This window comes from Anguilla rostrata, chromosome 2 (genome assembly GCF_018555375.3).
Source record: "Anguilla rostrata isolate EN2019 chromosome 2, ASM1855537v3, whole genome shotgun sequence".
Lineage (NCBI taxonomy): Eukaryota > Metazoa > Chordata > Actinopteri > Anguilliformes > Anguillidae > Anguilla > Anguilla rostrata.
This window is the reverse complement of record NC_057934.1, coordinates 67,367,735-67,389,853: the sequence shown is the minus strand read 5'-3', so window position 1 is coordinate 67,389,853 and position 22,119 is coordinate 67,367,735. Positions and strand designations below refer to the sequence as shown.

The 22,119-nt window shown below is 50.0% G+C and overlaps 1 protein-coding gene across 2 annotated transcripts in view; it reads left to right on the top strand.

The window, feature by feature from the left end:
- Nucleotides 1-22,119, top strand: part of rhbdl3 (rhomboid, veinlet-like 3 (Drosophila)) — a 56,298-nt gene that overhangs the window by 16,860 nt on the left and 17,319 nt on the right. For both annotated transcript variants that reach the window (XM_064324202.1, XM_064324201.1), the window contains one exon: nt 20,476-20,634. In XM_064324202.1, coding sequence (XP_064180272.1) covers nt 20,476-20,634 — 159 coding nt within the window. The remainder of the gene's footprint in view (nt 1-20,475; nt 20,635-22,119) is intronic.

The window sequence follows — 22,119 nt, the reverse complement described above, 5'->3', positions numbered from 1 at the left end:
TATTGGCTCCACCCCCACCCCCACCCCCGTCAGGACGCCATACGTCCCATCCGCCCGGTCCCCTGACTCCCAGAACCCCTCGTCGCTGCAGAGGGGGCCACCGCGGGTCTGGCAGCACGCTCCCCGACAGCAAGCCTGGCCCCCCCGCAGGTATCAACCTCCCCCCCCCCGCGCTGAATCAAACGCAGACGTGCATCACATTAGCCTCCTGCCCCGCTAACACAAATACAGCTGAACCTACCCATCCCCCCCCACCCCCCCAAATCAACGGCCCTACCTGCTTTATATTCTGCTTCTTTAAGACAGACAGCTCGCCCGTTGTTTGTGATTTCAGGAGCCCTGTTATGTACACTCGCGCTCTGTCTAATATCCCTGTGTTTGTCCAGAGAATATCAGGAGCGAGGGAGCTCTTGCTCTGCTGGTTAAATCCCTTAAATATACAGTGGAAAACTCAGGGCTGGGTTTTACATTCTCTGAAAGGGTTTTGTGAATTTGTCTTTTTTTTTTTTTTTTTTTTTTTTTTTTTGGAGCCACAGAGGATGGGAATGTGACCCTGGGGTAGAAGGGCTGGAGGAGTGGGGCGCTCCTTAACGGGGTGTGTTATTTTCTCTCTCATTGTGTGGAGCCGCGATTATTTTCCCCGCAAATGGGCCGGCCCGGCCTGCTTTGATGAGAGAAAGAAAGGCTCGTTAAACGAAACTGCCCGTTTACAACCCAAACTGTAGCCGGTCCTCTCTGAATGAACCCCTCTTGGGTAAGGCGGGGGGCAGATTGGTGGTGGTGGTTGAGGGGGGGGAGGGGTCGGGGGTGTGAGGTCATAGATCTTTGAAGTTAAGGTGAGTGTTTGCTCACCTTTCTTTGAATCAGAATCAGAATCAGAATCAGAATCGGGTTTATTGGCCAAACATGCTTTTTACACATGTAAGGAATTTGACTCCGGTTCACACTGTACTTAACATTCAACAATGTCAACAGCAACAATGACAAAACAACAACAAGGGTAGGTTTTACCTGCAGTAAACAGTAGTGCTATCATGCACAGCAGTAAAATGTGTTGTGCATATGCATTGAATAAATATGTAATAAATATGAGGACTGTATGAATAAATTATTGCACAATGAACATGGCTGTAGGGTGTGTACGACTATTTTTGATTGTCATGCACACCCACGACAATCTTTCTTTGGCAGACGCTTTTATCCAAAGCGACGTACAAAAAGTGCATTTCATGGTCATAGACAACTACTAAACACAGGTTCAGGAAGATACAATACTTACTTTGTACAGCTATTTCTAGCCAAGAACACAGTTTAGTTCACACAGTGAACACTATTCAGACCCAACCTCTGCAAAGCCAACTAGGCAGTAGAGTAAGCTACAGTGTTAGGACAAATACAAATTACCAAAAAGTGCTGGGATGGGGCAACGTGTAACAAGTGTCATGAAAAGGGAGGGGGGGGGGATTTAGGGTGAAATATACAGCGTGGTGGTGGTTAGTCTAGGTATAGTCTGAAGGGATGAGTCTTCAGGCCACTGACGGTGTGTGACTGTGGCACTGCCAGCTTTCTCTCCGTACTCTGTGTACCTCCGTCTCCTTCAACTGACCTCTGCGGCGGGGCCATCAACGGCAATGAGAATCTGAGTGCGGGGGGGGGGGAAGAGAATGTGGTGCGTTAGGAGTAAATATCAAAACGATCGGTCTGCCGCGCCGCTGCGGAATGGATCTCAGCGGAAGAGGAGAAGGACGCGCTTCGTTTTTTTTCCTGCGCGGGACAGCGTGAATTTTCGCAGATATTCGAGACCGCGGCTGCTGCGCCAGGGGAAAAATTCTGCAGACGCGTTAACGCCACGCGGCGCTTTCTCTTTTCCCTTAAAGGACCCCTGGGCTCGAGCGCCGTTTCAGTCGCTAATTACCCCCCCCCCCCCCCCCGGGGGTGGGGGAGGGAAGAGCGAGTCGAGCACACGGCGCGTAGCGATCTGTGTGAAGCGACGCGAGGCCGTTCCTCATCACGGGGATGAGCGATCCTGGAGCGGCGGTCAGAAGCTCAGATCAGCTGCTGTGTGTGTGTGTGTGTGTGTGTGTGTGTGTGTGTGTGTGTGTGGGTGTGGGGTACTTTGTGCTTTGGGTGAAATAAAAAAAAAAATTGCACTGCAGGTTAATATTTAAAATGATTTGTAGTGAACAAACAGGAATATCTTCTGAGAAAATGTGTCAGGGACAGGGACGTCACTGGATGTGGTGGTCCGAGTCTGATGATTGACAGCAGGGTAATGTTTCTAGTTCCAGCTGAAGGGGCATTGTATCCAGGGCTAGCATGTTATCATAATAAGGATAAAGAGGTCACTCAGCAAGTTTAGTTTCCATAAAGCCTCTGTGCTGCCCCATTACACGCTCCCAGTAGCGCATAAAGCTGTGGCTATTCTCCTGTCCTTCAAAAGCATCTTAATACTGAAAAAGTGAAAGAAAATATGGCCGCGTCGTCGTGTTATTTCATGGTAGACTTCAGAAAATGTATGAATCCTCCAAATTGCCTGCAGTGGGTTTTAATGGGTGTCTTATCTTAAGTATCTCCAGCTGGACACACCCCCATGAATCAGTCGGTGTTAAAAATGATGTGAAAAGATGAGACTGTAATGACGCGTCTCGTGTTTTGTGAGAACTCACGCGTGTGTGTGTGTGTGTGCGCGTGTATGTGTGTGTGCGCGGGATCTTTCTGCCGAACGCAGCCCGAGGGCAATGTGTTATCCTGTTATGTGGATGGAAATGCTCCGTCATTTATCACCCTGTCTATTTTTAGTGTGCCTCTCTCACCTCTGCAGGTACTGCTGGAAGCAGCGTTCCCCTCTGCAGTGTTCCCAGACAAGCTGTGAGCAGAATTTAAAAGGCAGCTCCGCTTCGTCCTGTGACAGCATAAACCCGGGGAACGTGCTTGGTCGGCACACAGGGTACCGAGCATCTGTGAGATATCCACGCGAGAGCAAGTCAGCTTGTTTTTAGCGACTGGTGTGTCTCACACAGCACTTTCCCCTACGGGTTAATTTTCGCAAACCCGAATGGACTCAGCGGCAAGTGTTCTCAGTTAATTCCAAGATCTGCATAATCCTGTGTGTTGAAGGATTAGTGTTTGGTGGATGTTTCGGAGAACGAACCTTGGCACCCTTTTTAAGCGTTTGTTTTTCCAGCGGGCAGGGTATACTTTGGCAGTCTCGCGTGACTGTAGGGCCCGTAAGAGCCCAGCTAAGCCGCTGGTCGTTATTGTGGTGCCCCTGCGAACGGCCGACGGTGTGAGACGCATGGCAAACACGCTCCGTCTAGGCCAGACGGCGACCTTTGAGTGGCTGTGGCGGGAAAGATGATTCTCTGCAATTTAATGCCCGAAGATCATAAGCCCTCCTCCTCCTCCTCCTCCTCCTCCTCCTCCTGCTCCTCCTCCACCCCCACACCTCGTCCTCGCTGGGGGGGGGCTGAATGAATCTGGCGATCGGTGTTTAATCTCCCCGGCAGACGCCAACGCGGAGTTCGAGGCGGACGCGGGCGGAGCCGGCCCCCGGAATTAATGAATGGATCGTTCCTGAGGTCCCTCGGGGGGGGGGGGGGGGGGGGGGGGCAGACCTGGAATGGAATCTGAACGTAGACTGGAATTTCTTGTTTTTTTTTTTCGGGGAAGGAGAATTCTGCGGTGCCCCTTTATGACCGTCCCGTGTGATTTTGGAATCGTTCTGTGCGGTCCCAGAAACGCTCGGGGGCCAGATATTCAAGTAACGCAAGTCACTCAATGGATTTTTTTCAACAAAGAGTAGCTGTCCTTTAGCATTATTGCGTTTGACGCTCGAAGCTGGTTGTTATAGTTATAACACGCGATGCTCAAGTTTTCGGCTAGCTGTGTTTTTGGCAGTGGTTTCACACGATTCAGAGGCTACCGGTATAGCCGGCTTAGCTTTTGAGCTGAGCAGCTGAGCAAAAACAGCCTGGCCGTTTATTTTCCTTATGTTTCGCTCACAAAAGACCGTCCCCTTGCAGCTGTCTGCAGTGTTGTATTTTTGATCGTGCATTACCATGGCCTCCTCCGAGGCGAACGCTCCGTTTCCCGCTGCTGTCGTCGACGGCCAAGTGTCTGCGAAACGTCAAATACCAGCATACATAATTTTCTCCTGCCTTGTTGTAATAATGAGTACATTGTTTATGGGGATACATGTATATGTATGGAATAAAACTAGGGATCATCGTTTGAAAAGTTCCTTGGCTGATATGTTCTCGATGGATGCCGGGGATAACATTTGATTTGCCTCGTCTGCGGGTTTGATGCTCAGAGCTCCTCTGGTGAATACCGCAGTCAGGGAGACGGCCTGTAAACCGTAGATATGGACTGTCTGGAGAATGGGACAGGGAAGGAAATGGGCGCTCCACATCGTTGAGGTTTTTTGGTCATTTGCACATCATGGCGGCCTCGTCAGGCGAGCCTCATGAAGTGCAGTGGGGGGGGGGGGGGGGGGGGGTTGTAGCTGGCTGTGCCCCTGCTTGAGTGACCTTGTGGGTTGGGGGGGGGGGAGGATAGCTCGGGTGTTTGAGGGTGTGCCTGCTCTAGTGGTGGGGAGCTGTGGGTGCGTGGCCCCCTGCTCTGAGTGAGCGTGGGGGGGGGGGGGGGGTGATAGCTGTGGGGTTGTGTGGAGCTGGCGTACCCCCTGCTCTGAGTGAGCTGGTGGGGGGGGGGGAGGATAGTTGTGGGGGTGTTTGGAGCCGGCCATACCCCGGCTCTCAGTGAGCACACTGACCGGTATGGCCAAAGGGCTCGGCCATCTCTTCACAGAAACATCACCTCTGCCAGCATCCCACTCTCTCTCTCTCTCTCTCTCTCCCTCTCTCTCTCTCTCTCTGAGGGCGAGGAGACAGAGAGCATCCAGCACACACAGGGCTCAGCTGCACAATGTGTTCTGTGTGTGAGTGTGGGGTGATGGCGTGGGGGGGGGGTTGTGGGATGGGGGTCGGGCATGGCTCTGTGTTTTCCAACAAGCCTTTCTCTCCACGCGCACCCCACCCCACCCCACCCCACCCCACCCCCCGTCCCGGAGCGCAGCGTCTATTGAGAGAGGCAGGCTGGGAAAGCTCTGGGTCTGCTCGCCCCTCCTCAGCAGCAGGGGGAGGCCGACCGGAGCGCGTGTTTGTGTGCCTGACAGGACCACCGAGCCGGGCTCTGTTCTGTGAGTCTGGGGTGGCCCCTGATTCAGGCTCTCTCGCCCCTTTCATAGTGAAGGTGCTTGGGGAATGATTCTCTATACGTTACCCTCCGTTGTTTCAGTCTCATCCAATCAGCAGGCTCGCTGCCGTCTGAGTGAGGGGTTCTGGGTCAAGATCAAGGATTTTGAACCCTGTGACCCTGTCAGACACAACAGCAAAAATACAACCAAAAAAAAGCACAAATATCAGCCAATCAATTAATCTTCAATGCTGTATGCCATTACAACCAAAGTTGTTTGTTTAATTTTCTGTAGTGCAGCTCAAGTAATTGTTTTGTCTGTGGCTGTACTTCTCTACTCAAGTACACAACAAACAACAGACACAGACATGCTGCTGTAGAGTCCAAGGTCTTTAGCCTGTTGTTATGGGCTTCCAGAAGAACTTGGCTTTTACTGTCCTTTGAATATTCAGCATTGCGATGTTAACGGGAGCTGCAGAAAATCTGCCTTGTTAACGGTTCATTTCCATCTTCCAGTCTGAATGGTGCTGTCAGAGTGAAAGGCTCTACGCATTGTAGTCCACTGAATAACCCCCGCTGATGATACAAGTTCATAATGAAAATACTTGCTGCATTAAGAGCGTGAAATTACAGCCGGGGTCCTGCTGAATGGCGGCGCGTTGTGCGTTTGAGGGACCCGTGGGTCCGGCCCGCCGTACTGGAAGGCTTTGTTGGTGCGTCAGCGACGGGGTGCGGTTGCGGGACCTGTGTGGTCATTGTCCCGTGTGTGGGGGGGTGTCAGCAGCGCTCACCAGCTGCAGCCACTGCCACCCCCCCCCCCCCAAAAAACAAGCGTGCCTCTGTCTCACGCCCGTTGAACAGGCCTAATAAACCCGTCAGGCGTGTCCCCGAGCGTGTCAGCTGGCCTGCGGTCGCGGGTTTTCGTTGGACAAGGATCCGTGTGGCGAGGCCGGATTTTGCATGGCAGTGTGTGGGATGTACCCAACCCACATGCGGGGCGATAGGTGTGGGGGGCACCCTGTGAGGGGGGGGGGGGGGTATATTCGGTGTGTGTGTGGGGTTCTGTGTCGGCCCAGTTGGGGCAGGGGTTGAGCTAGGGGGGTTTAAAAGCGAAAGCGTTCCCGGGCACTAGCGGGTCCAGGGGCCTCCAGGGACAGAAGCAGCGCCATGACTATTTTCCACCCACAATTTCACTGAGAAATACGTGGAAAAGATAACCACGCTCTACTGTATTCACACTTCACCCTCCCCCCTGGTCTGCAATCGCAGTCTGTCTGGGGCCAGGAGGGAGATATATGCAGTGTGTGTGTGTGGGGTGGGGTACTGTCCTGGGATATATTTGGTGTGTGTCTGTGGGGTGGGGTACTGTACTGGGATATATTTGGTGTGTGTATGTGGGGTGGGGTGCTGTACTGGGGGGTGTGGGTGGGTGGAGGAGTGGCAGGTGGAGCATCTGGTTGGATGCCTGCGCACCCTCCAGCTGCGGAGAGGAAGTTGTCACCTGTCCGGAATGCTGTAGACCCCCCCTGCAGCACTCCACTTCCTGCCCCACCCCCTCTCTTCTACCTCACCAGCCCACAGGATGCACGTATAACGAATTCCTCAGGGGTTTGAGCTGTGTTGTGTGCACGAATAGAAGAACCCCATTAATACCCTGTCACTGTATATCCTGCCTTAGCCTGTTAGATTTGGCTTTAGGTGTTTAATGAACCCCCCCCCCCCCCCCCGGTTTGTATTATAGCCCTCTCAGCCAGGGGGATGGGGGCACTGACTCACCGTTCTGTCACCTATCGTATTTACGGCCTGCTTATTGCAGGATGGTGAAGCTGAGCGGAGTAACACACCTCTGTGTGACGATAAAAGCCTGATGCATTTGAAAAGGTTAACGTTATGGTTTTTGGTGATATTCCTGCTCTTGGGTGCGAATCATTTTGGAATGAGGCATGAGACCTGGAATGAGACCTTTTTGGGTAGCCGACCCCCACAGCACCCATGCGTTCTTTTGGCAGAGTAGCAGCGAACCCCCAGGCTGGCAGCAGCGCCGTCGTCCTCCTCCTCTCTCTCTCTCTCTCTCTCTCTCAGAGGATTGTGGGTAGGAAGCAGGTAGGGAGTGTGAGTGTGCTGTGTGGTTTGGAATAGTGGTGGAGTTTTGTTTTTTGTTTTTTCTTGTTTTAGTGTGTCCTTTTAGTGGTTTTGTAGGAACTGAAAAGACTGTTTAGGAAGCCCCCCTTTTCCCCCCGATTTGAGCTGTTTCTAGCTCATTTTCGGGTGAAAAATGGGGTTGCTTAGTAGGAGTCAGGGTTTTAAGTGTTTTCCTAACAATTCTGCGTCGGTAGAAGACTGTCTGCTTGCGATAGGAGAAAAGGTGGGCCATGGGAATATAAAAACCGCGTCCAGGATGAATAAAGCGGTTGTCGTATTTCTTACAACTGAGACCCTCGTACACCAAGTGGTTACAGAGGGTTTATCAATAAATGGTAGTTTTGTGGAGGCGTTGCCGTTGTCTTCGCCGGTAACGAAAGTTATCTTATCAAATGTTCCGCCATATGTTGAGGATCAAGTGCTTTTAAATGCCTTGTCAAGGTATGGTAAAGTTATGAGCGCAATTAAACCCATCCGTTAGGATGTAAAAATGAAAAAGTCAAACACGTAATGTCTTTTAGGAGACAGGTGTTTCTGATTTTAAATAAACCTGGTTCCGCTATAGATGTCGCGTGGAATCTCTCAATTGACGGGATAAATCACGTTGTGTTTGCTAGCACTGAGTCAATGAAGTGTTTTCAGTGCGGTTCCTATGGGCATGTAAGACGTGCGTGCCCGCAGAGGGAAGCAGCAGGTACTAGGGAGCAGGAAGCGAGGCAAGGAGGAGATGAGCGGGCCGGCCCTGAGCCTGAACCGGGCCCGTCCACTGCTGGGACAGGGGAACGGGCTGGGAATGATCCACAAGGAGCTGAGGCTCAACAGGGACTGTGGGGAAGGGTGAAGGGAAGCTAGCGGGACTGGCGACCCGGAACGAGGTGACGTATCAGGGCCAGGAGCGGAGGTTCCGCTGGAAACCCCGGTTCCGAGGGTGTGATGCTCCGCTGTTAAATGAACAGAGCATGGTTAGGGTGGAAAGCGGCGAGGCTGGTGGTGGGCCTGTTGGTGGACTCGATCCGCCGGTGGAAGTGGCCGCTGCGGCCGAGGAGGGCGAATGGAGTAGGGAAGGGACAGAGGCTGACCCGGACGAGGAGATGTCCCTAGATGACGAGGATCTTTTCTCTGAATCCTCCCAGGCGGACGAGGTTGGGTCTGCTCTAAGAGGTAAGGGGAAACTAATTTCTGTAGAGCGGCTGGTGTCGTTTTTAGATGAAACGAAAGGAAAGAGCGTCGTTTTGGAAAAGCATTTTTCCGATGTTGCACGGTTTGTCATGTCTTCTCAAACCGCGTTGAAAAGAGCGACGCTTGAAGAACTTGATAATAGAAAGCGATACAGACTAAAGAAACATATAGTTGCGGCTAAGAAATTGTTGAAGAAAAGGAAGATCAGTATAGACTAGTAGACATGGCCCACTTTCTCTCGTTTCGTTTACTGCTTGCGGCACTTTGCTTTTTTATATCAATGAGTGCGGGGATTCATGTAGCTTCTTTAAATGTAAACGGCTGCAGAAACTCTTCTAAGAGAACGCAACTGTTTGGGTTAATCGAACAAAAAAGAATAAACATTGCTTTTATTCAAGAGACACATGCAGACGGTATGAATGAGTGTGAGTGGCGGAATGAGTGGAAAGGGGTTAGTGTTTTTAGCCATGGGAGTAACACAAGTGCTGGGGTAGCAGTGTTGATATCGGGGAACAATATCACAACGGTGTCATCAGACGAGTTTGTCCCAGGGCGATTGTTAAAAGTTGTAGCTAAGATAGATGAACAGGAGGTGGTTTTGATAAATGTTTATGCACCCAACGGAGATCGAGATAAGACTGTATTCTTTAATAAATTGGAGGAAGTGGTGTCGGATTGTGACTCAACTAGAATGGTTATAGTGGGGGGAGATTTTAATTGTACAGAAAATTTTGCAATTGATAGAAATCACGGGGAGCCCCATTCACGCTCAGCAACCAATTTGACTAGAGTTGTACAAGCTCAGGAATTGGTTGATATATGGAGAGCACAGCATCCGGTGGCACGCCAGTACACCTGGCGAAAAATTAATCAAAATCAGGTCTCAATGGCCAGGATCGACAGGTGGTACTGTACAGAATCTTTTAGTAATCAAATACTCAGAAGCTGGATAACTCCAGTTATGTTTTCAGACCATTTTTGTATTTCTTTATTTTTGGGGGCACAGGTGGTGTTCCTGGGAAATCATACTGGCATTTTAATGTAAAATTGCTAGATGATTGTAAGTTTTTGGAAAATTTTAATTTTTTTTGGGAAGCATGGCAGTCAGAGAAACCACGTTATAAGAGTTTGAGGCAATGGTGGGAGTTAGGAAAGGTGCACATTAAATTGTTTTGTCAGGCATATACACAAAATAGCACTGGGGATTTGAAAAACGGGTGGGTGAGCTGGAGAGAGAGATCTTGAGTATGGAGAGTGTTTTAAGCCTGGGGAATAATGCCCAGACAGTGGATGGTTTGAGAGAGAAGAGAGACATTTTGGGCAAAATTATGGAGGAGCAGGCTAAGGGAGCCATGGTTCGTGCCCGGAACATTCAACATAAGGACATGGATGGTCCTACAAAGTTTTTTTCAATTTGGAGAGGAAGTCATTGGGCAGCAGGAGAATGCTCTGTTTGAGGCTGGCTGACGGGAAGGAGGTGCATGACCAACGTGAGATGCTGGAGGCGGCTTTTAATTTCTATAGCCACCTGTTTACTCCGGAACTCAGTGGGCAGAGTGAGGCTGCCAGGCTTCACAGGGATCTCCGGTGTTGCCCGAAGAGCAGGCTTCTCTCCTGGAAGCTCCTTTGACTTTGGAGGAGCTACTCGGGCTGTAGGGCAGATGTCTCGGGAAAAACTCCTGGACTGGATGGCTTGCCTGCGAATTTTTAAAAGATTGTGGTCGGTGATTGGGCCTGATTTTTTGAGGTGGTAAGAGAGTCTGTAAGGGACCACGAGCTGCCTCAGAGTTGCAGGAGAGCAGTAATTACACTCTTGCCAAAGAAAGGGGACTTAAAAGACCTAAAGAACTGGCGTCCGTAGCATTGTTATGCACCGATTATAAGATTTTATCCAGAGCCATTGCAAATAGGCTCAGTGAGAGTTTATCTTACATAGTACACAAGGATCAGTCCTACTCTGTACCAGGCAGGATGATCTGCGATAACATTTTTTTAATCAGAGATGTGTTGTCTCTATGTGAGGCTCTCAACATCAATCTGGGGGCACTCTCCATCGATCAAGAGAAAGCATTTGACCGAGTGCATCATGGGTACCTGTTCCAGACCTTGGCTGCTTTTGGCTTTGGACCTTCTTTTATGGATCTAATAAAGGTCATGTATAATAAAATAACAAGCCTGGTGAAGGTGAACAATGCTCTTAGCAATCCCATAACAATTTTGCGAGGGATTCGCCAGGGCTGTCCACTGTCAGGGATGCTTTATACCCTAGCAATCGAGCCCTTGCTGTGCATGGTAAGACGGAAAATTACCGGCATGGTTTTCACTGCTGTTCAGCCTGCACACAGGGTACAGGTGTCCGCTTACGCTGATGACATCACAATGTTTATAAAAGACCAACAGGATGTGGATGCCATTGGTGAAAGTTTAGAGGTCTTTCAAAAGCCTCTAATGCTAAGGTGAACTGGGGGAAATGTGAAGCATTCCTGGCAGGGCGGTGGGAGGGGGTCGCCCCCCACTGCTTCCCCAGCCCCTGCAGTGGGGCAGGGAAGGCTTGAAGGTGCTGGGTGTCTTCCTAGGGAGTAAGCAGAGCATGCTGAAAAACTGGGAGGGGATGCTGGACAGGATCAAGGCGCGGCTGACAAAGTGGAGATGGTTACTACCACAGATGTCATTCAGGGGGAGGGTGTTGGTGATAAACAACCTGGTGGCCTCCATGCTGTGGCATAGACTTTCCTGCCTGGATCCTCCCCCAGGACTACTGAAAGGGATTCAGTCAGAGTTGCTGTCCTTTTTTTGGGGCGGGAACCACTGGCTGCGCCCAGCAATACTGTATTTGCCTGTGGAGGAGGGGGGGCAGGGTCTGGTCGACGTCTGCAGCAGAGTGGCGGCTTTTAGGCTACAGGCGGCCAAGAGACTGCTGTATACTGCTGAGCTGAGCTGGGGGCCAGGAGCCTTCTTTTCCTGAGGAAGGTGGGGGGTTTGGGCTGTGATTGGCAGCTTTTCAGAATGGACATTTCCAGGCTCCGCACAGAGGGGCCCCCTGGTTTTTACTGCAGCATGCTCAAGGCTTGGGGGCTGCTGAAGGTAGAGGGGCGGGAGGAAGCAGTCACAAGGGACTCTGTGCTCCAGGAGTGTCTGTTTTTTAATCCCCTCTTTCCTGAAGCGGCGTTACAGTCTGGACTGTCCCTCCACACCTTTGCTAGAGGTGGGGTAATAAGACTCATCCATCTTCTGGACATTCAGAACAGGCGCTGGAAAACTGCTGTGGAGTTGGCAAGGGATCTGGGTGTCCACTCTGTTAGGAGATGTGACAGGTTGCTGGGCGGCCTGGCCAGTTGTATTCATCCTCACGTGGGGAGGTGGTGGAGGAGGCACTGGCTAGAGGTGGTTTGACTGGCTCAGAAGTTTTGTGTCCTGAACTTTGATACAACCTTCAGTCCAGCCCACTCAAGGACCTTTCCTGGGGGGAGGGCCTGGGGGGTGGTCTGTGTCCGGGAGGCGCCGAGGAAGCTGCTGTATCAGTGGTGTGTGAAAGTGACACACGCAGCTTCTCTCGCGCTCTGCCTGCCTCGAAGTGGGCGGAAAGGTTCGCTGTTGCGGGCAATTTGAGTCCTGCATGGAGGACTCTGTACAAGCCTCCTTTGCAGAAGAGGTCAGGGGATCTGCAGTGGCGAATACTCCACAGGACAGTTTCCACAGGCCGTTTCCTGAACCGAGTTGATCTGGGTATCAGCCAGAATTGTATATTCTGTGGTCAGGAGGAGACTGTAGAACATTTATTTCTAGACTGTCCCAGACTGGTAGCACTGTTTCAGTTTTTAAAGAATTTACTGCACTCACTGGGGGTTGAATTTGGGGAATGTCTATTTATCTATAGTATGACTTACTCAAAGAATATGAGGGGGAAAATTCAGATGGTCAATTTTGTGTTGGGCCAGGCCAAATTGGCCATATGGGTGACCCGGAAGCACCAGCTAAGGGGAGCAGGCCCAACAGAGGTGTTAATGTGGTTGCGGTTTCTGCTCCGAGCAAGGATACGGCTGGAGTTTGAGTATTATCTGCTGATGAATGATTTGCCTGTGTTCAAGGATAAGTGGTGTTTTCAGCAGGTCCTGTGTGCAGTAGTGGGCAATACACTAGAATTGAAGGTTTGAATAGGAGACACGGGGATAGTGGTGTTAGTTTTAAGTGTTTTCTGTGTGTGGGACTGGGAGTTGGTTTCTTTTTTTCTGTTTGGTTGGGGTTTTGTTTTGATTAAGACTGTGTGATTAATAATAAACGGGGTTTTAAAAGTCAAAAAGTCTCTCTCTCTCTCTCTCTCTCTCTCTCTCTCTCCTCTCTCCCTCTCTCTCTCTGACCCTCTCTCTCTCTCTCTCTCTCTTCCTCGCGGTAATTAGCGGAGGGAAGTGAAGCTTTGCCGCGCTGTGGCTTTTTAATTAGAGACGCTAATTGGGTCCCGTCCGGGGAGCCCCGGCTGTCTTAATGGACAATGGCGGCTGTGTACCGGGGGGGGGGGGGGGGGGCAGACATCGGCCCCCATCAGCCCCGTTTCCTCTGCCCACCTCTCACCAGCGCTTCATTAATCACGCAGCCAGCGGCAAGTCCATTCAGTAACGAAGGAGCGGTGTATGTGCTGCCATATATATGTGCAGAGAGATGGCCTGTGTTTCTGTGTGCCCCTGTGTGTCCCTGTGTGTCCCTGTGCTGCCATATATCTGTGCAGAGAGATGGCGTGTGTTCCTGTGTGTGTCCCTGTGGTGCCATATATATGTGCAGAGAGCTGGCCTGTGTTTCTGTACGTGTGCCTGTGCTGCCATATATCTGTTCAGAGAGATGGCCTGTGTTTCTGTGCGTGTGCCTGTCTTGCCATATATCTGTGCAGAGAGCTGGCCTGTGTTTCTGTGCGTGTGCCTGTGCTGCCATATATCTGTGCAGAGAGCTGGCCTGTGTTTCTGTGCGTGTGCCTGTGCTGCCATATATCTGTGCAGAGAGCTGGCCTGTGTTTCTGTGCGTGTGCCTGTGCTGATATATATCTGTGCAGAGAGATGGCCTGTGTTTCTGTGTGTGTGCCTGTGCTGCCATATATCTGTGCAGAGAGCTGGCCTGTGTTCCTGTGTGTGTCCCTGTGGTGCCATATATCTGTGCAGAGAGATGGCGTGTGTTCCTGTGTGTGTCCCTGTGGTGCCATATATCTGTGCAGAGAGATGGCCTGTGTGCCCCTGTGTGTCCCTGTGCTGCCATATATCTGTTCAGAGAGCTGGCCTGTGTTTCTGTGCGTGTGCCCTGTGCTGCCATATATCTGTGCAGAGAGCTGGCCTGTGCTCCTGTGCGTGTGCCCTGTGCTGTGGACCGCACCGCACCACGTGTTGTGGCTGTTTGTTCAGTGTGACGCGTTGCGGTGTTCCACAGCTGCGGCCCTGTTGGTGTGTCTTCACAGCCACTGCCCCTCGGGACAGACCATAATGGTTTTTCTTTCATGTAACTAACGAGGGGCATCCAGTCAAACAAAAGGAGGTTAATAAACCATTAATATTTAAAGAAAAACCCATCAAAACCAATATTGTGTAGTTGCCTTTGGTTCATGTGTTCTGTGGCTAGTAATGAGCGACGCTTTTGAAAAATCAGTGCTAAAAGAAAACTGTTGATGTCTTTGATGTTTCTCCTTCTTGTGCCGGCAGTGTAATTGACAGGAAAACACTTCATGCTGTTCTGTCGAAGAAATAGTAGTTCTGCTCCTTTCGAATTTGTAGGGCTGATTTTGTGAGGATGTGCAATGGTTTATGTGTGGGGCTCTGTGGATTGTGTATTGATTGTGTTGGGGACTGTGTGTGGAATTGTGTACTGGATTTTGTGTGGGATTTTGACCGAAGGTGTGTGTGTGTGTGTGTGTGGGATTGTGAGGGGGCTTCTGTGTGCATCATTTTGGAGACCTGTATAACGTGGTGACTCCCTTTATGACCTGTCTGTCATTTGGGACGTACTCAGGAATCAGCAGATGGGATGGGCGTCAGTAAAAAAAAAACAAAATGGAGGGTACTCATACTTGCTGTTGATTAGACCTTCTCCCTGTCAGCAAAGCACTATGTGATGGGGGATGGACACAGGCAGAGGGGGGGGCCAGGGTGGGGGCTTTCATTAAGATCCTGCCTGCTTCAATCAAGCATGTTGTGTTGGGTAGTGGGGAGGGGTGTGTGTGTGTGTGTGTGTGTGCGCGTGTGCATGCGCATGTGTGTGTGTGTGTGTGTGTGTGTGCGCATGTGTGTGCGTGTGTGTGTGTGTGTATGCGCGTGTGTGTGTGTGTGTGTGTGTGCGTGTGCACGCATATGTGTGTGTGTGTGTGTGTGTGTGTGTGCGCTCACGCGTGTATGTTGTGGGGTGTGTTATTCATGGAGACAGGTGAAATGAGGGACCCCATTTCCCTGTGACTCACACAGAAATAGCAGTTAGCTAACCCCCCCCACTAACGTCATTTTTCCATATCAGTATGCACGATTATAAATGGGTACAAAGCCCATTCGACAGGGATCTTCATCAGGGCTTTGAGATTACCATTGAGCTTCATTACAGCCGTGGAGCTTCTGTTATTTACACCTCTGCCCCCTGAGGTCACACTCTATACCATCCAAATACCACCTGCAGGTCCTGCTGGCAAAACGAACTCCTCGCATCTTCACTCAGGAGGTGTTCTGCAAGTGCGTCTGCAATATTGAAGAAAATAACAGACTTTGAGGATTGGACGCTTACACTTTGGGTTTGATTTGTTGTTCTTGAATGAACAGTGCTGCTGTGGTTTGTAACCGGCTTTGTGAGTTATCTTCGACGAGAATGTGTTAGCCGTAGCTATGGCTGCGTGGGTGCGTGCGTGCGTGGTTATTGGTATATTTAACACTGTCACTTCTCCATCAAAGGTCCAATAGGGAAAGCAGGAAGTTTGTTCTGAGGACATGAAACCACACAATGAAGTGAGCTGTCACTCTGAATCTCCCAGGCTGGTAATCGGAGGTTTCTTGGGGGTAGTTTCAGCCTTTCAGGTGAAGTTGCTCTTCCGTAGAGTGCCTAATGAATTTAGTGTCAAGGATAGACCGTGACCCCTATTAGCCTGATGTCAGAGGTCACAACCAGTCCAGGAAAAGCAAGAATAGTATTTACTCTATGGGGGGGCCATAGAGGGTCCTCCTCACGTCCTATTCAGGGGATCTGATTGCCAAACATCCATCTGAATTACTCTAATGGCCTTTAACAAGCTGTCCCAACTAGCTGGTTGGATAAGAATCACTCTATACCACGTGTCAAAGGCAGCAGTGGAGTGTGTTTTGGTGGCTACGCTGAGAGATTCCTCCATCTAGGTAATCCTCTGTGAACAATCTTGAAACTGTGTTTTTGGGTCAAAATGAGATTTGTGTCATAGCAAATGCTGCTGGCACTGGATAAACAGTCTCCCTGTTTATTGTATGAGGACATTCAGCTTTCTAACGGCACGTTTTTCAGTCCTTATCTCCTCTTGGTTGTTTTTAAAAAATAAATTTTATTCTTTTTCCTGTGTGTATTTAAACAGGCGGTGCCTAACTCTCTAACAGTTGGTGCTGTTAAACTGTGGACGGAAACAGCCCCACGTGGCTGGCCAAAGCTCATTAATATTCATCATTATGCAAATGAGGCCCAGAACCCATTGTGTTGTTCGGCTTGTTGTGGGCCCTCGTTTTGATTCAGAATCCCCGGGCTCATCAGACGAGACCAGTAACGAAAGAGCATTTTTAGCATACCATTATGGCCGGATTAGTCTCACGTCCCTGAGACACGGAGACCCGGGCACGCTCTTTGGGTTTTCTCCACTTTATGCGGCCAAATGTGGCTCCACATACTGTGGCTCGCCTGTGTTTTCGGAAGGGAAGAATCTGAATGCCAGTTCTCCATTTTATACAATTTACGCCATATTACTGTCCTAAAAAATGTGTCTGTAGGTATTATTTAGAATACATTTTCTCTTGGGTAATAGTCCTTCCCTGGTTCTTCGGTACTTTTACGTAAGAATACTGTGCGGATTGATGGGTTTGTGTGGTGTGTACGTGTGTGTGGGTGGGTGGGTGCATGTCTTGAGGTATGCCTCCTTGTGTGTGTGTTTTTGCGGAGGGTACTGAAGGAAATGGTGAGTAATTGGGGGGGAAGGGATTTGGGGAAGCCTTGCATGAAATCTCTCTTAGAGGCGCAGAGTTCAAGGGGTTCTTCTCGCTACCTGTTTTTTTGCCTGAAAACTGTAAAATGTTCATTGGAGTATGCAAACTGGTGTGTGTGTGTGTGATTGGTGGGGGGGGGGGGGTTTGGGGAATGGGGGTGCGGATTTAGGCCACAGGGTTCTGGGTGGAGTCAGGCAGGGGGGGGGCTGTGGAATTTTGTATTGGACTGTAAATAAGTCCTGGGGGGTTGGGGGGGGGGTTGGGGGGGGGGGGGTGGAGTAAATCCCCATTTCAGACAGACCGCTTCACGCTCTGTGACTGACAGCGACGGTAGGGGAAAGTCGCGGGTGCAGTGGCTCGGCTGCTCGTTCGCCATGAAGACCTGCGGGGACGGGAAGCACGGGCGTCGGAAACTGGCCGAGGTGCTGCGGGAGAAGGTCAGTGAGGTCCGCGTGTGACGGGCGTGTCCCGTGCAGATTACTGTCCGCTGCTACACAGCGGTGGGGAATCCCTCAACTTTGAGGAGCGTGTCTGTCCACACTCAGGTCTGGATTTGATGCACGATTTTTCCTTAAAATAAAATTCTTCTTAATAAATTAGTTTCACAGCGAAGCTGCGAAATGTGTCATATTTCTCGTTTGAGAGTGGCAGGTAGAGTAAGGTGTCTCGTTTGTTTTGTTGTCTATAGGCTGTGCAGAATCCAGCCCAACGTGCGCTGCCAGTGATTGGCAGCATACAGTCTGTCAGCTGGGCTCTGAAATGCAACCTCTGGCCTTTTCGTTGGTTGTGTTCCGCTCGATTTCTTCAATAAATCAGCATCCACAGAAATGTCATGTGCCCTGCAGTGCATTAGAATCAAAGGATGCTGCTGTTTTACATACAGGTTCCTGTTCCTGTCCATAATGATTTGAATCTATGTTTGATTTGCAGGAAAATCGATGTAGTGCTTTATGTAAATGAGCATTGTTTGGCATGGTATGATAAAGTGAATCGTACAACACACATAATGCTGTAGTAATTGCATGTAAACAATTTTTGCAAATTTTACAATGTGTGTGCAAGGCATGATCCAGTAGCTAGGCTGTTTACACAACTCCAGCGTGAGGAAAAACATTTTAACCTCAACGCACCTCTGTGGAACCAGCGCAGTGCCATTCGGTGTGGTCTGGCTGAGGTCGATCGGCCGCCTCGTTGAGTCATTGTTGAATTCATAACGCGAGACTGCGAAAACAAGGTCGATGCAGCGTCGTCGAGTGAAACAAGCCGAACCGATACTGTGCTGAGTGAGGTCAAGAGTGCAGGTCTTTTGTGGCGGTGTGATGCTGTGGCCTGACACTGTGAGCTTGCTCTCTCACCCTGTAGTGATGCAAAACATGGTGGTGATGACTCCCGCTGAGGTGAGCTAGCGGTGGTTAGCTGAGGCCTGCTGCTTGTATTATGTGAGCATGTCCTCCCTCTCTTTCTCTTTCATGATCAATGAACATCTTAAAGTGATGCTTTTACATACGGATGATGTCATCGTATTAGGAATCTTCTGACTTCTCCCCGGAGTATTGTAGATATTGATGGTTATTTGTAACATAGTTTTTGCTGAAGTCCATCTTAGATCGTTTTTTAAAATTTTTTTTACTTAGTATCAAAATAATACATTGATCACATACTATCTTGAACGTTCCTTGACAACAAAGCTCGTCCAACATTTTCAATTACCAATCAAAGTTCTTAAGAGGGAAAAAACATTATTTCAAGAAAATAGCACACTTAGATTGTTTTCTATTCATAAACCATAGAGTTTTAACAGTGTTTGCTACTGTTTTGGATGCCCGTATCCTACAGTTGTTAGTATTCATAACAAGAGTTTAATGTTGCTACTGTTTGATGCCGTGTATACCTACAATGTTAAGTAACATAAACCATAGAGTTTTAACAGTGTTTGCTACTGTTTTGGATGCCTCGTGTTATCACCTACAATGTCGTTAAGGTAATTCATAAACCATAGAGTTTTAACAGTGTTTGCTACTGTTTTGGATGCCCTGTGTTATCAGCTGCAGTGTGGTTAATGTGATTCATAAAAACAAAGTGTGACGATAAAACGCCACCTGCTAGGCTATGCGAAGTAGGTGTAGATATTAGTTATATCATGAATCAGTTGGGAAAGCTGACATTTTGATTTCAAAATAAAAGCCAACGCACAAAGTGCTGTTCGTGGAAAAAGCCAAAAATCTGGCTTCTACTTACGACACGCTGTAATCTCAAAGGAAATGCATTTATAGGCATGTCGGCTCAGGAAGCAGCTCTACGCGGTAGCACAAGTCAAACTGTTTATTATATACGAGTTTAGGAAAATCACCAAAAAAAATGAATTCAGAATGACAGTTGGCTTTTCAGTCCCACAGGACAGTGGCGTAGGTTTCGTTTGAACATTGGGGGGGGACACATTAAGCAGGGGGATCTGGGGGTCCTCCCCCAGGAAATTTTGAGCGTCAAACACTTCATGTCCTGCATTCTGGTGAATTTTTCTGCACCTATTTGTACCTTTTCTGCATCAATTTATGGTGGAAATAAAAGTCCTCTGCTTCTTTCATGTTTTTATTGGGGGGGACAAATCCACGTGTTATAAATATTGAGGGGGACGTATCCCCTGCCCCCCCCCCCCCCGAATCTACGCCTATACCACAGGACAATGTGAAACAGTGACAATTCAGTCACTTTGGCTGAAAAAACGAAATCTGGCAACACTGTATCTTACCACCTCCTCTGCTTATGTTTGGCACTGGAGAATTTTGGCTTTCTCAAGCTTTCTGTAATGAGTTTTTTTTTCTTCTCTATAACAGCTGTGAGGTTGATGACATTGGCACAGAGCTTTTGCAAGATTCATAACTTATTGTCAGTGTTTATGAATAACCCCTACGATGTCTTATGGTTATTTTTATCTTAAATATTTATATCTGCAGGCATTGTGCTGTTCATTCTTTCAGAGATTAACGTACTTGTGTGTTGTGGTTTTCAACATCATTACAATACTAAATGATTGCATTTGCTTATTAACATGTTTTTAAAAAAGTCACAACAGCTGTCGCTATCCACATATCTGTTCGAAACAGAAGTTATGCAAGAATTTAGGGGAAGGATATTCCACCATTAAAATGACTTTTCACGGTAGAAAGAGCCTGTGTTGAGTGGGAATATTGAAAGTGAGGTGGTTTTAATTGGGGGCTGAATGTGTTTTTGGGCCTGGCGGTGAGTGCTCTGTTCCGTGTCTCAACTGCCTGCACTAATTACCTCCGCTCAGTATCTCTGCATTTTACACTCTGCTTCACGCTTTAATGTTAACTGCCCAGCAGGAGCTCAGGGTGCAGGGCATTCACTGTGTTTGTACTGAGAGTGCACAGCATTCACTGTGTTTGTGCACAGGGTGCAGGGCACTCACTGTGTTTGTACTGAGAGTGCACAGCATTCATTGTGTTTGTGCACAGGGTGCAGGGCATTCACTGTGTTTGTGCACAGGGTGCAGGGCATTCACTGTGTTTGTGTGCCAGGCGGCATGCACTGTGTTTTGCAGTTTGACCGAGACTGTGTTCATCAGCACGGTGCAGGGCATCACTGTGTGTGCCCAGGTCCGCATTCACGTGTTTTGCCAGCTGGCACAGCATTCACTGTGTTTGTGCACAGGGTGCACAGCATTCACTGTGCTTGTGCCCAGGGTGCAGTGCATTCACTGTGTTTGTGCCCAGGGTGCAGTGCATTCACTGTGTTTGTGTGCTCGCTTGCGTTGTTTTTGCAGTTTGACCCGGAGAGCTCAGGCTTCATCAGCACCGAGCGCTTCCGGGACCTGCTGGCCGCCCACGGCTCCGAGCTGGACCCCCACAAGCTGGAGGTTCTGCTCGCCCTGGCCGACGGCAACGCCGACGGGAAGATCTGCTACCAGGACTTCGTCAACCTGGTGAGACGGAACGCCGCTTCCCCGACACGCCTCACCTCCCCCGGCCTGGGCACTGGGGAGGGCCAGCTGACCCTCTGCTGAGTCACGATCCTGCAGTTTCAACAGCTGTCTGCCCGCGCCCCCCCCCTCCTTTCCCCTCTGCGAGTGTGGGCCCCATATAGACCCCTGAGGACACTGCCGCTCTCTAAAAGCGGGCCTGGTCGTCTTTAGTACTTTAGCCACTTTTGATTACATTTGTGTTCTTTGAACACTGGCTTTACATTTAACGTGCAGCTAAGGCACAGTGAGGTACTTTCCCCACCTTGGTGAGCTGCGGGAGTCTGAAATGTGGTCTTCTGAAGTAGCCGAGCGAGGACAGAAATTGCACCTCAGGAAGGAGGAATTTGCAGCGTGTGGACCTGGCGGGGGCAACGAAAGAGTGCTGAATCTCAGCTTTCTGTAGCAGCAGCAGGGGGAGGGCTGACCGACCGTCTGAGCGCTCCATTGTTGAGTACAGTGGGCAGAGAATGGTACCGGGTTGCTGTGCTGTGCTGTGGCCCACGCCTGCACCCATTGGTCCAGCCAGGGTCATGTGAGAGTCCGAGGACCGGAGGCTGCAGCTGGAAGTGGGACAGAGAAGAATGAGGAGCGTGTATCGGGGGGTCTGAGCGACTATTGTTCCCCGGGGGGAACCCCCCCCCCCCCGCCCCCCCGCCCCCCCGGCCCCCCGTGGCTCTCCCATTCACCGGCTGTCCCAACAAAGGCCAAGAGAGGGGGCCGGGGCGGGGCAGGGTGGGGCGGCGGCGGGGGGGGGGATGGGGGACGGGGGTGGGGGGGGCCCGTGTGGGTTTATTTGCAGTAGCGTCTTTACTTTACAGCGAGCCCTTCCCATAAAGCCGTCACCGCGACGGGGAGTAATTATCCCGCCGCTCTTTCAGCCGCACCGCCGGCGCTGTCCGCCGGTTCAGCCGGGGAACGCCTTCCCCCCCCCCCCCGCCTGCCTCTGGCTGGCCGCGAATCAATCACTGCCCGCGCGACGCAGAGAATGGCTGAAATCTCACTCTCTCTTTCATGTGCACCAATAAAAAAAAAAGGAAGAATTGGTTTGCTCTGCTGGAAGAATTTGGGGCAGAGTCTTTATGGTGTTCAGCTGCGTGAGGCGATGTGCTGGGGGGGGGGTAGGGGGGTGGGGGGTGAGGGGGTGCGGGTTCAGGCGTGCAGAATGTGATGTGTGTGGCACTGTTTGAGCTCCCTCTGTTTGACTTGGCTCTGAAACCGGGCTTTGGGCACCTACAGCAGACTCTGAAAAATCTCTCAGCAGTAATGCAGAAAAGCATCTGATTAAATAGCACCTTGTTTTCAAGGCTCTGCTGAAGTATGTATGATATTATATCAACTTGTGCTGCCACAGTGCAGAAAAGGATAAAGCGTCTGGAGGATATTTGATTTTACCAGCACTCATGTCCCCATATTCCTTCATCTATTAAAGTGATGTCATTAGGTAAA